Genomic DNA, 15,901 nt, shown 5'->3' on the forward strand with positions numbered 1-15,901 from the left:
AGAGGCAAGTCGCGCCAACATTGAACAGTTATGATTTCATATGGACCATCATGGGTTAAATATTGCGATCTTGATTCCATGACCGGTTCGCGAAGCTCGCCGCCTGCGCTATTTCAGAATGGAGAGCTCAGCCTCATTCATTTAACGGTGGCTCGTGCTCTCATTCAAGTGAATGGGAACACGCGACCAGGCAGTGTGCACTCGCGATATTTTTATAAACCACAAACATTACAAATCCATCCACAAATACCTTTTAAATTGTAAATATAGTTCAGCGTTGTTGTAAAGAATTATTTACTGTATATACTGTATTTTTATGACTTTGGCGAAGACTGACGGGCGCCTTTGCTTCTCTCGCATAAAACAAGGAAATGGGCGTGTGCTGCATTGCTGTCGGCCAATCAGATGACAGTGACGACACGGCCCCGCTCGGCCCCAGACGACCGGCGCTGCAGAACCACTGCCGAGAGGGTTCTAAAAAGTGGTTACAACGGAACATTGAAATAATAATTTGCAGATTAAATCTGTATATTAAATATTGAGCGCAAAAAAGAAAATTGCAATTAGATTATTTCCCCAAATTATTCCACAAAATATCAGCAGTGGTGATTTTTAAGTAACATTTAAAAGGAAAAATAAATTACCATTATCTGTGCAATCTCCTCTGGATTATCGCCATCAAGATCAAATCTGAAAGTCACCATTTTCCTGTTGTGCGTTTCCAGCTGGCACTCTGCCACTCTGTCTCCTGCATTTGAGATCTGCAGAAAAAAAAGATTTGCGTTCAATTAGCGTCACAGCAACAAGTAGCAACGAACAAATCTGGAAAAAGATTAGAGATGCCTACACTTATAACATTCAGTTTGGCCTTGGTGCCCTTGTCATGCCGAGAGCGGCTGCGGACGGACCGTCGCTGGTACCGCTTCAGTGAGCGGCCCTCGTGGCGGCCTCCTGATGTTGAAGAGCCATCATTGCCGTCACTTAGACCTGAAGCTGCATCTGAAAAACAGCTGAGAAGGGGACGTATCCATAAGCGAAATGTACAAGATAACTTGCTTCCATTCAGAAAGTATGAATCTCTCGTGCTCACCTTTCCACAGTCGGCGGAACGAGAGAGGAGGCCGCTGCTGGCTGCTCAGCTGATGTTGACTGAGAGGCAGAGCCCTGAAACACAACACTTGTCGGTAAACCTCACTTCCCCATTAACGCTGGTATTTTGTCTTGGCATTTATGGTGCAGTGGTTGTTGGTCGACACTGAAACATTTCTGATCTCCACCAAGTCAGCTCCTATCAGAATTACATTTTGATAATGGAGTATGCAGTGTAGTGCTACTTCTAGTTATGTTTGATACCACTTTTTAATCAGACCGATACCAGTACGAGAACTCAACTCTACCATACCTCATACCAATACCAAGTAGTGACTGACTTTCATATTATTGATACAAAATATCCACCACACCTCCACCAAAACAATAATATCCCAATATAGCATTTGTCATTAAATTGCATGAAATTAATGGTAATTTTCAATTTTTCTCATAACTGATTTCTAGTTCTTGATCATAAAAGGGCCGCAAGTGGGTGGCTGATACTGGTATAGTCTCTGTGTCTCTCTCTCTCTGTCTCTGTGTGTGTGTGTGTGTGTGTGTGTGTGTGTGTGTGTGTGTGTGTGTGTGTGCGTGTGTGTGTGTGTGTGTGTGTGTGTCTCTCTCTCTGCGTCTCTCTGTGTGTCTCTCTCTGCGTCTCTCTGTGTGTCTCTCTCTGCGTCTCTCTGTGTGTGTGTGTGTGTCTCTCTCTCTCTATTTCTCTTACACCGTGACCATGGGGGGGTTCACATGACTACAGGGAATGCGCAAAAAAAAGTGTTCCATTACACCTTTGAAAAATACTTTGCGAGTCTTTTCCGAAAATCCCTTTTCTAATTCCAGCTTGCTTTTGCGCAAAACAGAGAGCAATGGAAACGCACCTACAGTGGCCTTATCCGTTGGGTTGACGTTTCTGTGCTCAGTTGATTTCAAGCTCAAAATAATCACCAGAAGCTACAAGGTTAAAAAACAGCAAATTGAGTGCACATCTTTCCTAAAATTACTATTCTTTTATATACTGCAATGACACGGATCTAAGGATGAGATAATTAGTTGCTAGACAAGTGTTATCAGGGTTCTACACTAACTTTTCCATTACTAGCACTGGTGCGAGCAACATTTTTAGTTGCTCGCACAGCAGAGGATTTGGTTGCACCATTTTTTGTGGAGGTGTAGCATGACCAAAATATTGCAAAATATTTCATTGGAACACAAGGTTTGCCTGCAACAGCAGTGGCTATCAAAACATACGATTCATTAAAATATTCAAAACTTAGTGACATTTGTAGACATTAATCTTAAGACACCATACATTTTTACAGTATCTTCAAACATGTTAAAAAACAACAACAAAAATGTCTTCTATATTTTCATATATTGAATCAATTGATTAAATAGACTGCAACAAAGGGCTGGGCGATATGACTGAAAAATCAGTTTAAATATTTATTAGCTGTTATTGACAGTTATAATTGTTTTTTTTCTACAATTTGAAATAGAAATATTTAACCTTTAAAAAGACACTAACACAATATGTGCACAATGTGAAGTATTTCAGAAACATAAAAATCTGAGACATGAAATAAACCTACCGTCTAGCCAAAAGAAATATGAAGCCACCTTATGGAACAATAAATCTATCAAACACATTTTAACATTTAATATATCCAAAAAAATTTGCCAAAAGTGACCTTCCCTTTTTATCAACAATTTTTGTTTTTCTTTTGCCATCATATTCATTTTTGGTTAATTTATAACGGCTTTTTTTTGTTTTTTTTGTTTTTTTGATGACCACAGAATCACTGCTGTTCATGTTTTTTTGTTTTTTGTTTTTTTTGTTTTTGTTTTTTGCTGTGGTTCATTTTGAGTTTTATGACATAATTTCGGGGAATGAAAGCATCTATGAGGGCAACTTTGCTAGCTCTCTGTAAACATGGAAGTAGCTTGAATAGTAGGGGTGTGAATTGCCTAGTACCTGACGATTCGATTCGTATCACGATTCACAGGTCACGATCCGATTCGATACCGATTAATCCCGATACGAATTTATAAGTCGATTGTTGCGATTTTTTTCATTCAAATTTAGAAAATACTAATCAGTAAACTTGTGGAGTGTAAGATTTGTATGAAAATGTATTATTTATCTGAAACTTCATTCTTATACAGGTTGCAATCTGTTTCATGCTTGAACAGCATTAAAATAAAATATTAAGGCTTAATGTTCCGTTCATATAACATTCTTCCATGCTTAAGGTGTGAACCCTAACCCGAAGTTAGACATTTTGTTGAATATTTTTCCATTAAAAATGGAAGTTTAAAAATCGATTCAGCCGCCTATTGAATCGATTCGAGAATTGCGCGATGTAGTATCGCGATATATTGCCGAATCGATTTTTTTTAACACCCCTATTGAATAGTGATGCTACTGAAACGTAAACAAAACAAGTAGTGCATGGCGCAGAGCTCTTGCTCTTGTTATGAAACTCAAAGCCTCACACACAACCGATTCACAGCCACGCGATATCCGGTCCACAGCTTTACAAGCAATGTATCTAAGGATTCCCGGTGGATTTTTTGTCTCCCGCTGCAGAACCACTGCCGAAGGGGTTCTAAACAGCGGTTGCAATGGAACCGCTCTGCCCCGAAAGAGTCCCATGGAGACAACCGGGGACAAAAAAATACCGCTTACGTGTGGAACCGGTCCGATGGAAAGCGCCATATTATAAATCTTTGTATGTAAATTGTAGTCTGCGCGGTGTGCGTGTACACTATGCTATGCCGATCAGGAAGTAGCCAGCCAATCACATTGCAGTGGGTCATGTTTCACTCAAATACTATTGGATTGAGTCGGCGTATGGTGACGCGCTCTTGTTGCTACGGGAGAGCTAGGAGAGGACACGACGACTTTCAAATGTACGTTTTAAACATAGTGCAGGGGGAGCATCAATGCACTCGCGCCGCGCGAGTGGTATTTTTTTCACCAGCACGCGCTTGAAAGTTTCCCGCATTTGCGAGTGAAATGCTCGCACTGTCGAGCCCTGGTTATACATGTATACAGTCGACCACTGCTACATACAGTCGACCACTGCTATTCACGGAGGTTGAGAGCAGGTCGGGCCACAGATCGTGAAAAACGGTTGAGTTCAACGTACAATTGAACTATTTATGCATTATGCATACACATTATGCATGAACAGATATTTTATAAATTGTACATATTTGGGTGTATTGATATTCAGTATTATAGATCACTGAAATTAGTTACAACAATACAAATATTGATGTAGCATAATTAGACTGTACTTATTATCATATACCAACATGCATTATTCAAATCTGCGTTTTCCTATTTAGATTAGATTTCTATTAATCCTTCCATAAGTTGCTGCTCTTTTTTTTTTCTTCTGCGTTTTTTTGTACTACATTATTTTAAGAGTTGCTGTTCATTTTTCACAGCCCCTTTTTGCTCGCCGGTCAGGTCGGCGCCGCTGGACAGTCTAAGCTGATGAGCTAAGATGGATGGCGGTGGAGCTGAGGACCCGAACGTCGCCGCTAAACCGGTGGTGTGTGCGGGGCGTAGACTAGATGGAGGTTCGGCGCTTGGAGGAGAGGCAGTTTGGTTGAGACTGGAAAATTGGACCAGCTTGTAGCAGACGTGTGTGACGTCATGCACGTTGAGATCATGTCTCTGATCAACTGCTGAAAGGAGACTGATTCTGTCCTCCTTCATCTAGAACTGCTTCAAACATCAAAGCGTATGTAGGAATGGAAGAATGTTGATTTGTTGTGATTGTATTGTATTTGTGTCAATGTTTTATGTTATGTTATGGTTTTTGTGTTTCTGTAAAGCGCTTTGTGACAGCTCAGGCTGTTTGAAAGCGCTATATAAATAAACTTGAGTTGAGTTGAGAGTGTTTATTTGGAAATTTTTGCTGCTGTGACAATTTCACTTCCCTCACAGGATGATTGAAGTATCTATCCAGCTTGCGTCCTACATGACTTTTTTGTTGTTTTTTTTTTGTTTGTTTTTTTAAATCACAACATGGTATGTTTGGTTTTAGGAGTGTTTAAAAAAAATCGATTCGGCAATATATCACGATATTACATTGCGTAATACTTGTATCGATTCAATATGGGGCGAATCGATGTCTAAACATCAATTTTTGATGGAAATATTCAACAAAACGTCTTATTTAGGTTTAGGGTTCACACTAAGCATGGAAAAATGTTATATTATTGGAACATTAAGCCTTAAAGGGGCTGTCTGCCGGATTCACTCAGGAAAATGCACTTTTTAAATACAGAGTGTACACACTTTAACTTTCTCTCAGTCTACACATCTGTGTTTTTGTTCATCATTTGTGGTAATTTCGTCCTAAACCCCCACCTCCCCAGCCTGCATTTTGCCATTTTGTGTTTGTTTTGTAAACAGTGGGACGTTTCTGTGGTAAGCCAGTATTTACACCCCTCCAGCCAATCGCAGTGTGTGGGGTGGCGTGTCGCAAACGGGGCCGGGCGAATTATCTTCTGGATTAATCAATGAATCAGATTTTCCAATCCAACTTAATTGACAGCACAGAGAATACAAACAAATTGATTATGATTCTAATACTGGTTTGTCAAAGAAAATGCAAAACTGTTGATCATGCTTTCCAAAGTAAAAACAGATGAAAATGTCTTGTTTTGATGAAACACAATCAGTCTGCTTTCATGGAGGACTAAAGAAGTCTGAGAATATTAACTTAAGATAAAACTAAAAATTATTGGAATTTCAAGTTAAACAGTTTTTAAACCATTAGTTAAATTAATTAATTTGATCATTCATTAGTTTTCCATTAATTGTTGCATTTCTAATTTATTTAATCAACCTTCATTAATAAAGAAAATAGTAAGGAGTTGGAGAGAAAATGTTACTTACAACCAAAACCACAAATGTCCAACCACACACATTGATACAATGCACTGAGTACCTGCAGGGCAGAGAGACAAGATGCCTGATAGAGGAAGAATAGATGCTCTGCATTGGGTGGCGGAGACAGGATAAAAGAATTTGGACTACTGGCCCAAGACTAACAGTCATGCAGGAAGTGATCAGCATGCAGAGATGACAAAACAAGCAGAAGATAAAAAACAAAATAGGACAACCATGGTAATGAGAATCACAGAGAAGTGCACAAATAATGGTGTGTGAGAGAAATGTAGGTAGCAAAATGGGGAGTGGAATAAAAGAATGAATGAATGAAAAATATGTATGCTCTCACCTGTAACGGTTGAGTTGCAGCCTGTGCCTGTGTTAACGCGGAGCTTTGAATGACAGAGTTGTTCTCTGGCTGCTGCTGCTGCAGCGGTGGCGGAGGGGACGACTGAGAAGATTGAGGCATCATCACTTGTTGGGTGGGAATCTACAAGGACCAAAGATTAAGGATAAACTGTGCTTATGGAAATTTTAAGTGCTTTACAAATTTAAGCATCATGTCCAAAAGCCACATTTCATCTACTTACCCGTTGTTGTTTGTTTTTGTTTTTTAACAGTACTCAATTGAGAATATTTTATGACACTCAAGAGGCATACAGTACAAATTTCAGTGTATATCCAAGTTACTTGACTTTTTAAAATGTTTTAGTGGAGGCCGTAACATGTTTTATGGAAAAGCTTTAAAAAACAAAACAAAACAAAAACAAAAAACCGGCACCAGACATCAATTAAACGCATCCACAAAAAAAAAAAAAAAAAAAAACGAGGAAGGAAAATGAGACATTTTATGTACCTTACGGGGTAGTGATGGTTGGTAGTATACTCCATACTATAAGAAACAAATAAGACAGGGTAAGAGTGGGAAAGTTGAAAATTGGAGAAATGAAAAGGCAAACGATGACTTGGGGATTCGGAACCTGCTCCTTCACTGCCACCCGAGGCAGCACATAGCGGCTTGAATCGTTAATGTAACATCAGCCCAAAAGCACCTGCAGCAATAGCTGACCCATTTGTATATATGGATGCCTTTAGAGAGTGAAAATATGATAACTTCCTCTTGGTGCACTGCAGTGCTGTTATAATGACTGGTGAATGAATAGGCTTACACAAGTGTGTTACTTGAAGCCCATGCAATGCTTTTCCTCAAAACAGGTTATTTTATGTTGCTTTTCAACTTGGTGTGAAACGGCCCAGATAAAAATTACAATATAAACTTGTGAATACCTGCTGTGGTGCCACTGGGACAGACTGGCTGCTTTGAAGAGTGGGGACAAGATCAGCTTGGATACCTGGCATCTGAGGTTGAACCTTGAACACAAAAGAGATAAAGCATCAGCATGACAAGGGTATAAATAAGATAACTAATAAGGCTATGTTCACCTATATGGTTCTAGATTGGATACATATCCAAATTTTTGCAATGTGACCTCAGTCTGAACGGCCAGGTTGTCATCAAAAGGTCTATATGCGCTCCGCGCGGGAGTGGTGTGAGACATACGTGAATCTACAAAGCTTTTTAATAGTTGTGATTTTATATCTGACTTCAACTTAATTTCACTTAAAACATGAAGCATAAAGTTGACGTTAAACAGTGATATTAGTAATTAGCGTCATTAGACGGTTCATTTATTACGAAATGCAATGACATGATGTCATCTTTAGTAGACGTCACCATGAAATCAGGAGATCGAAAAGGCTCGCCTCATTTTTCCCCAAAATATTTCTACCTCCTCCCTCATCACTCCTCTGTAGATATGAAATGATAAAACATGAGCCCCGACAACAGACTTATGAAAGTCTGTGGCACTCTGGACCATACACATTTACTTCCATAAGCACAATGTTGTAGAGCTGTCAAAATTAATCGATTGACAACTATTTTAATAATCGAGTCATTGTTTGGAGCCAGTTTTTTAATTTAAACTTGTCCATATCCTCTGATTTCAGCATATCAACTGTAATTGTTCACTGATTTATGTAGTCCTTTAGGAAAGAATATTGTTTTCTGTGTTTTATCAAAATAAGACATTTGCAAATTCTGTTTTTACTTTTACTTTTACTAAAACAATGACCGAACTGGTAACATAACATCAATTGTAATCACTATACGAAAACCAAGTACGAAATAAACACCAATCATTGGTTAATAAAAAGTAATCAGGACGGAAATGCTTTTTTAATACACTTTAATGCAAAATTAAACTGAATCTGATTATTCGATTAATATTGACAGCACTACAATGTGAGTGATGTCTCTTCTCCTGCGCATGCGGGTCACTTTGCAGACGCATATGGTTCACACAGCAGATACGGATCGCAACTAATATGTAATGTGAACGATTACATAGGGGGAGAAAGTATTTGACCAAAAAAAATCTGAATTGAGCATGAAGACCTGCAGTGTGAATACAGCCTATGAGCTGTGTTCACTCAAGGGAACGGGGTAAGGTGTCCTATTTACGCCATTGCATGGTGAAATGCAGTTGGTTGAACAGGTGTGGAACACAGATTTAGAATCGACACAAGTCCACACGGGGGGGGGGAAACTGGACAGGAACACATAAATAGATATGGATTGGTGCTTCTGATTCACCATCAGTGGAATCAAGCCCATTTGGAAAATGACTCACCACTGACACATGGTGCTGCTGCTGCATTTGGTCATTTTGTGTCTGCGGGCATGGCACTTGGGGCTGAAGCTGTTGAGTGGGGGGAGCGCAGGACGACAATCCGGGCTGAGCAGGCTGAGCTTCGGCAGCGAGGACAGAGGAACCAGTTGGTCTGTCGCCTATGTGTGCCACTATCAGGAATGGGGGAAGGGAGGGGGCATGTTAATTCTTGATTGTGCAGTGGGTGTAATGTAGAGCTAGGTGGAATTTATATTAAATGAACTGAGATTATACAGCACTTTCTACACATCATATTCACCCTTTACACGCATACACACATACACATGCACACGCAGACACAGACACACACGCACAAAGTGCTGAGACACCAGAAAAAAAAAAGAAAGAAAAAGAAAACAGGCCCTTAATATAAGAACCTTTGTTGAAAATTTACCATGATGCGCTGTTCTTTGCATGCACCAATGTATGTTTAATCAGAAGCAAGAAAGTTAAAATTGTCGCCAACTTATAAATTGTAAATTGCTCCAACATAACAGAATGAGTTCTGTTACTGAGAATGGACTGTAGAGTCCTAATCTATACCATAGGGCACATTCATACCATCAACCATATCGACAGTGTATCCCCAGTGTAATATACAATTTTTTTCATACACACCTCCGCCACTGTGCTGATGTTGGTCAGCTTCAGGCTCCTCTGACTCCGGCTGACTGGTGGCCATACTCTGACTCTGAATTGAGACTGGCCCAGTCGACTGGGGGACATAAGAGACCCCCTGTGTCAAGCCCATCAGCTGGGTGGGTTGAGAAGTGTTGTAGGTAGCACTGGGAAGGTTCTGCTGGGATGCTGTCGGAGCTGGCATGGGTGTGCTGTGTTGGGTGGCTTGCGGAGGAGGAACATGGGCAGCTGGCACCGACTGGGAGAGAGGCAAGTCTTTGCTTGGTGGGTGGCTGGGTTGCTGAGCTGTTTGTATCTGACACATTTGTTCTTCTTCAATACTTCTCGTCTCCTGATCTTCTCTGACCTTTAAAGGTAATCAGCACCAAATGCATTAAAATTTGGGCTGTGAAGCATGTGTGAAAAGAGTATGCAAACAAAACTGGTGTTTAAAAACACACCTGCTGTCTTTGTGCTCTCTTGTGACTTATGAGAGACACTCTGTCCTTGATGGCCTTTGCAATAGTCTTGTGGTCACCTTCGCATACATACCCGGACTCAACCTAAAGCAGCCACATGGTGTCAACCTCAGTAAAGATCATTTATGAGTTCAAAGAATTTAAGGGTTAAAAGCAGGCTTCCCCAATCCTGGTCCTAGAGGGACGGAGTCCTGCAGGTTTCAGATGTAAGCATACCCCAACACACCTGATTCCTATAATCAACTCTGCAGAAGCCTGATAGCAATACTGATAGAATCAGGTGCGATGGAGGACGAAAACATCTAAAACCTGCAGGACTCCAGCCCTCGAGGACGAGGATTGGGGAAGCCAGGGTTAAAGGGTTAAGCCTAATAACAGTCAAATTCACCATTTCCTGAGCCACATCATCCGGGACGTCCTTGCAAAGGTCAAAGGAAAACTCAATCGCTTCATTGTCTTTGTACTTTCCCTTTAACTTCTTGATGTCCTCAATTCTAAGCCACAACTTAATTGCTTCCATCTCGCCATCATCCTCTTCAGCCAGCTCCACACGCACACCTGTGTCTTCCTGGAAGAAGGCATGATTCAGGAGGTCCTTGATTGAGTACCTAAATACAAGACAAGAAGTAAATGTTAGAAGCTGATGTGGACCGTAGTTCGAGATTCTCCTCTCCAAATGTCATGTGCTCTTGTTAAATTTGACACCTCTCATCCTTGTTCTGGCGAATGCATCCCTCGATGATCTCCTTGACCTCAGGAATGGCCACTTTGTCAAAGCTGCCCGGCTTCACCCCCTACAGGAAACACAGAACGCTGAATGAGAATGGTTTTCCCCTAAATGGGCTAGATCTACTAAATTTGAAGGCTAACCCCATACCTTTTCTTTGAACCCCTTTGTACCGCTACATAATTATCTTGGCCAACAGCGATGGTGTAGCTGTTTGGCCCTCTGTTGCCAGAATTACACAAAAGGTGCATGGTTATTTGTAACTGAAAATCTGAAGATCAACGAGTACACTATTTTTATTTTTTTTTTGGTAGCAGGTTCATTTTTTTCCTCTCCCAGTTATTTTATGGATAAAAATAGTGTGTATCTGATTGTCCAAGAAGTGACTAGAGCAGGGGTGGCGAGATCCGGTCCTCGAGGGCCGCAGTCCTGCTGGTTTTGGATATTTCCCTTCTTCAACACAGCTGATTCATGATCAGCTCATCAGCAAGCTCTGCAGAAACCTGATAACGAGCCTGTTAATTGGAATCAGCTGTACTTCGAGTAGGGAAATCTGCAAAACCTGCAGGACACCGGGCCTCGAGGACCGCAGTTTGCCACCCCTGGACTAGAGTCAATATTGAGTACAAGTGAAAGTAAAAACTGATACATATAACATTCAACTGGCGCTGTCAAAGTTAAAGCGTTACGTACTAATTAATCACAAAAAATTAGCGCATTAATCATGTATTAACTAGTGCTGTCAAAGTTAAAGCGGTAACTAATTAATTTATCACAAAAAAAATATCGCATTAATCACTGTATTACCACAGATTAATCGCACTATTAATTTTGACCGCAGATGATCCTTTTTAGCCAACAGTGGATGGTTACATTAAAGGTAGCTGTTGGAGTTTGAGCAATAAACATAACTACACGCATTGAAGTAAAGCATTTAAGAAATGTTTACATATGCCGTAGGTCGTTTTTTCCCCATTTTAAATTATGCAAATAATTAATTGATTAGAAAAAGCAGGATGAGCGTGTGCAGCGGGCAAAAATGTTGGGGGGAAAAAAGCTTTTTTAGGTTAGTGATTAATCATGATTAATCAAAATTCTACGATGTGATTAATCTGATTAAAAAATTTAATCGTGTGACAGCTCTAGTATTAACGCAGCTTAATTACACCATTAATTCTGACCACATTTTATCCTTTAGCTTAATTGTAGATGGCGACATTAAAACGTAACACAGGCTGTGTTTGAACAATAAACAATTACATGCATTAAAGTAAAGCATTTAATAAATGTTTGCGTACGACGTTCAGCACATTTGTTTATGTTAAACTGCTGGGGTGATTTTTTTTTTTTTTAATTATGCAAGTAATTAACAGACTAGAAAAAGAGGTGGATGAGAGTGTGCAGAAAAATTTGGAAAAGGTCCTCATAACATTAAGTGTTGAAAAATTAATACATAACAGGTGATCTTCAAATTTGGCGGGCAAAAAAATGTTGCTAAAAAGGCTTTTTAATTAAATGATTAATCGTAACTAATCAAAATTCTAAGATGTGATTAATCTGATTAAAAATTTAATGCTTTGACAGTTCTACATTAAACTAATGGCAGCATAATTAAACAACCTCAACTCAAACGATGACTGAAACAATGGTAAGAACAATGAGCAGTCACTTCAAGGAAGACATATGTAACAGAACACACGACACCTCCTAAATGTCGGCACATAACATAAGACTTTGTTTGACAATGTTCTAGCTGAGCTGGGTTTTCAATTATCTTTGGAGGATCGAGTCAGTTTAAAGCACAGCACATTGGCAAATGGCAATGATTTAAAAAACTTGCAAGGGTTTTTACTTTAAAATACTGTAGCTGATAAATTGAGGACCTAGCATTTTCCATAGGTGTGCATCTAGACTAAGTAAAGTTCAGCCTCCTCGTGCCTAGGACTGTTGCCATGACACATGTATAAATCATGTAGCTAAATTACAGTATGAAAATATGACGTCTTGAATTCTTCGGCTGTTACTACTGTTCATTAATGAGCAACCGGAAGATTAATCACACAGTAAATTACAAAACAATGCATGTTCAGCCTCTTATTTGTCCATGCCAGAATTCTGCACGCTCCTCCAACACACATGACAATTGAGAAGGTATGGTTCCTGTGGGACTTCTACAGATTTGTAAGTCACTCAAACTCTGGAATGTTGATAAATTTTCTAAGGAAGTTGAAGTTTCAAGTGTATCAAACAAAAGGGAGCTAAGTTGGGTTAGGTGAAATGGGAAGAATGCAAGGTAAAGGGGAGGGGACACATGGAAACCTAAAATGAAGACTTACCCTGGTCACTCTGCGGTAGATCTGTGCAGCATTCTGGCACTCTGAGTAAGGGTACTCTGAGGTGGCCATCTCCAGCATGCACATTCCAAAGGCATACACATCCACTGACTCGTCGTACTTCTCCTCATACATCTCAGGCGCCATGAACTCAGGGGTACCTTAAATCAAAACAACTATTCAGAACTCTCTTCCTTACGGACAGTGTGGGCTTCTCAACCCACAGCCCCTTCTCTGCTCCTCTAACCCGTGAAGGGTTGAGGAAGCGGAGGTTGAGAAGAGTGACCAGTCTGACGACATCTCCTGGGGTAGACCCTGCGAGGTGGAAGTTGGAAGACAGAGAAGAGAGAAAAAAGGGGGAAGGAAGGCAAACAGAGAAGAAAAAAAACAAAAAGGAGGGAAAAGCTGAACTCAGTTACACCGCAGAGTAGAGGGCACATGTTTGTCTGTGTAGGACCTTCAATTTTGAAATTTGTCTGCAGTAGCTGATGAGCAGAAATGCCACATTTCGAGCCAGTGGCAGTCCAATGCCATATTTGAATAAACATTTGTATAAAGCACTTGAGAATGGAAGAATGCCAAAAATACTATATTCCAAGCCTTATCAATAGTTTTGTCTGAGAAACAACTAGCTATGGAAATTAACTTCTGTCAAGAGCTTACCTTCAAACCATACATTTTACACTTTGTAAAAACACACTTACCTTAATGAAGTCTGACTTACCAGCTCTCCTCGACCTGCAGATTGAATATGTTATTTATGGTCAAGGCTGAGTGAAGTATCTTCCATAGTTAGTTACTATTCCCAGAAGTGCATCTCTGAGCATCAGCTCCTAGTTATTAACAGTTTACCCTCAATTGAGGTCATACACAGAAAAACTTATTTTGTTTAATGGAATGCATTTTTTTTTTCCTTTAAACTGATGCGTGTTCCAGCACATTGTCAAGACTTACCAGGCCCATAACAGTTCATACTTTTCTTCACTGACCAGCAGTACCCTATTTATTCCAAACAGCAGAATGGGGCACAGCTGTAGCTAGAGCCTACATTTTAAGCAAAAGGCTAACAAGAGAGAAAGTGGTGGAGAACTCCCTGGAATATGAACGACAGAGAAAAGCCATCGGCAGTCCTGGAATATTTTTAAAAGACAGTAAAAGACAAACACTAGTGGGGAAACCTGTTGAGGCAAACCGACAAATTTGTTAAACATGATGTTGCCTGATTGGCAAACAGACCACATATTTCCAAACCACAGAACAAGACCAGTCAGTCTAAGACAGAAACAACGGCCGTACCTTTAGCCATGGCCAGGTTAGCCTGCAAGAAGCCATAACAACTATTATAGTAATATTATTGATTAACAGCAGGAGAAAATTAGGCGCTACTTACATTCAGTAGGTGCCTGGAAAAAAAAACTACTTTGGATAAACATTGAAATATTCTGTACAATGACCAATACTTGAATGAACAAAGTGGGAAATCCCTGTGGTGATCTGCCTAAGATTACCACAGTAATTGGCCTACATTTGAGCTGTGGTTTGATGGACAGCTGAAACGCTGTGGTCTGTTTTTGAACCACATCGTCAAAAACATTATCAGGTCAAAAGACTCCCCCATTAGACACCATTTCAGTTGAACATTTTGTGACTCCAGAAAAAGAACTGCCCCCCAGCAAGAGAAGCACAAATATTTAGAAATTATGTTGGGGTTCATACCTATAACACTCTTGGCAAAAGATGCACGCTTCAGTGTTGCCAGTCCAAGGTCTCCAATCTTTACAGATCCCGTTGGGCCCGTGATGAAAATGTTGTCACACTTCAAGTCACGGTGAATGATGGGAGGTGCACGAGTATGAAGGAAGTGGAGCCCCTTGAGGATCTGTCGACACCAGCTTCTCAGCACTTTAATCTTCATCACCTTGAACCTCTTCAAATAACTGAAACCCGTACAAAAATAGAAATAAATAAATAAATTACAACTGCGAGACATTACAGTATGTAACAGTATCAGTCTGTGATCATGTATTCTATTAACTGAAATGACATTGTTATAGGTACATACGTTTTGAGTGTTCCAGAAGTCATGAGTTCAGTAACCAGAACAATGCACTTCTTGCCCTTGGAGGGTCCCTCCCAGGAGTCGTAAAAGCGGACAATGTTGGGATGTTGGAGGCCCTTCAGCATCCCCGCTTCCTCCTTAAAGCGCTGCCGTTCAGTCTTTGATAGTTTTCGGTCCTGTGAGAGTCACAAGTAAAACGCTTAAGACCGAGCAGAATTAGACAATTACCGGTAATTAATCAACTGCACCAATGATGAATGGAATGCTGATTACAACTTCAAAATTCCACCCACATGTATATGCACATTTGGAATGGAATGGCATGGTAAAGTCCAAAACTTTAGGTTAAATGGAAAAATAAAAGACAAGAAAATGGGCCAAAATCATACATCTAATTAACAAGGCTCACCTCTCCTGTACATTTTATGGTTTTGCAACCATAGTGTTTTTTGTACATCTCAGGGTGCTACAAAAATTGTAGGCCTAGGTTCAAGTTTAATTTCTTCACAAGTTGAAATACCACAGCTGGCATTTATCTTGAAGGCAGTCTTGAGTATACATTTACATGTGAAAGAGACACCCTTTAGAAGCTACTTAATACTTATTTGATGGGGGCTTGGACCAGAAACGAGACAATACAAACTAAATAAATGCAAACAAACATACAGTCTTCCCTCACTATAACGCGGTTCACTTTTCGCGGTCTCGCTGTATCGCGGATTTTTTTTTAAGTGCAATTTTGCATATTTTTTTACAGAAATATACCCATTTTATAAAATTTATGAAGGTTTGAACATTGTCAAAGTTTGAACAAGAGAGAAATGTGAGAACATGTAAATGCCTCAATGAGAAAAGTGTATAAATTTTGCGGTTGGGGATTTTAGAGCCTTAAAACATTTATAAGAATTGTAAAACATAAAGCTAACTACTTCGCGGATTTCATTTATTGCGG

The 15,901-nt window shown here is 40.0% G+C and overlaps 1 protein-coding gene across 4 annotated transcripts; it reads right to left on the bottom strand.

Annotated features, from left to right (window-relative positions):
• Positions 1-137: 137 nt before the first annotated feature.
• Positions 138-15,122, bottom strand: LOC144011761 (serine/threonine-protein kinase WNK1-like). Of its 4 annotated transcripts, XM_077511691.1 has the most exons (15): positions 14,953-15,122; positions 14,607-14,827; positions 12,894-13,051; positions 10,536-10,624; positions 10,219-10,438; positions 9,813-9,914; positions 9,352-9,718; positions 8,695-8,864; positions 7,289-7,372; positions 6,858-6,893; positions 6,351-6,491; positions 6,060-6,158; positions 1,091-1,164; positions 848-1,010; positions 141-761 (listed from the first exon to the last, which is right to left on the bottom strand). In XM_077511691.1, the coding sequence occupies exons 1-15, from the start codon at positions 15,072-15,074 to the stop codon at positions 624-626; spliced, it is 2,184 nt and encodes a 727-aa protein (XP_077367817.1). In that variant the 5' UTR covers positions 15,075-15,122; the 3' UTR covers positions 141-623. The 4 variants fall into 4 exon arrangements, with proteins under 4 accessions (XP_077367820.1, XP_077367817.1, XP_077367818.1 ...); XM_077511694.1 differs by lacking the exons at positions 14,607-14,827; positions 14,953-15,122 and adding an exon at positions 14,187-14,600 and having other exon boundaries at positions 138-761; XM_077511692.1 differs by lacking the exon at positions 6,858-6,893.
• Positions 15,123-15,901: the final 779 nt, after the last annotated feature.

Source organism: Festucalex cinctus, unplaced genomic scaffold, assembly GCF_051991245.1.
Source record: "Festucalex cinctus isolate MCC-2025b unplaced genomic scaffold, RoL_Fcin_1.0 HiC_scaffold_404, whole genome shotgun sequence".
Taxonomy (NCBI): Eukaryota; Metazoa; Chordata; class Actinopteri; order Syngnathiformes; family Syngnathidae; genus Festucalex; species Festucalex cinctus.

Excerpts from the sequence above, each read along its gene's own strand:
- LOC144011761 (XM_077511691.1), bottom strand. The coding sequence starts at position 15,074 with ATGCTGAAGGGCCTCCAACATCCCAACATTGTCCGCTTTTACGACTCC. Across the intron at positions 13,052-14,606 it reads TTTTGCCAAGAGTGTTATAG|GTACCCCTGAGTTCATGGCG; the intron begins GTATGAACCCCA and ends TTTTGATTTAAG. Across the intron at positions 9,915-10,218 it reads ATGATGTGGCTCAGGAAATG|GTTGAGTCCGGGTATGTATG; the intron begins GTGAATTTGACT and ends TGGCTGCTTTAG.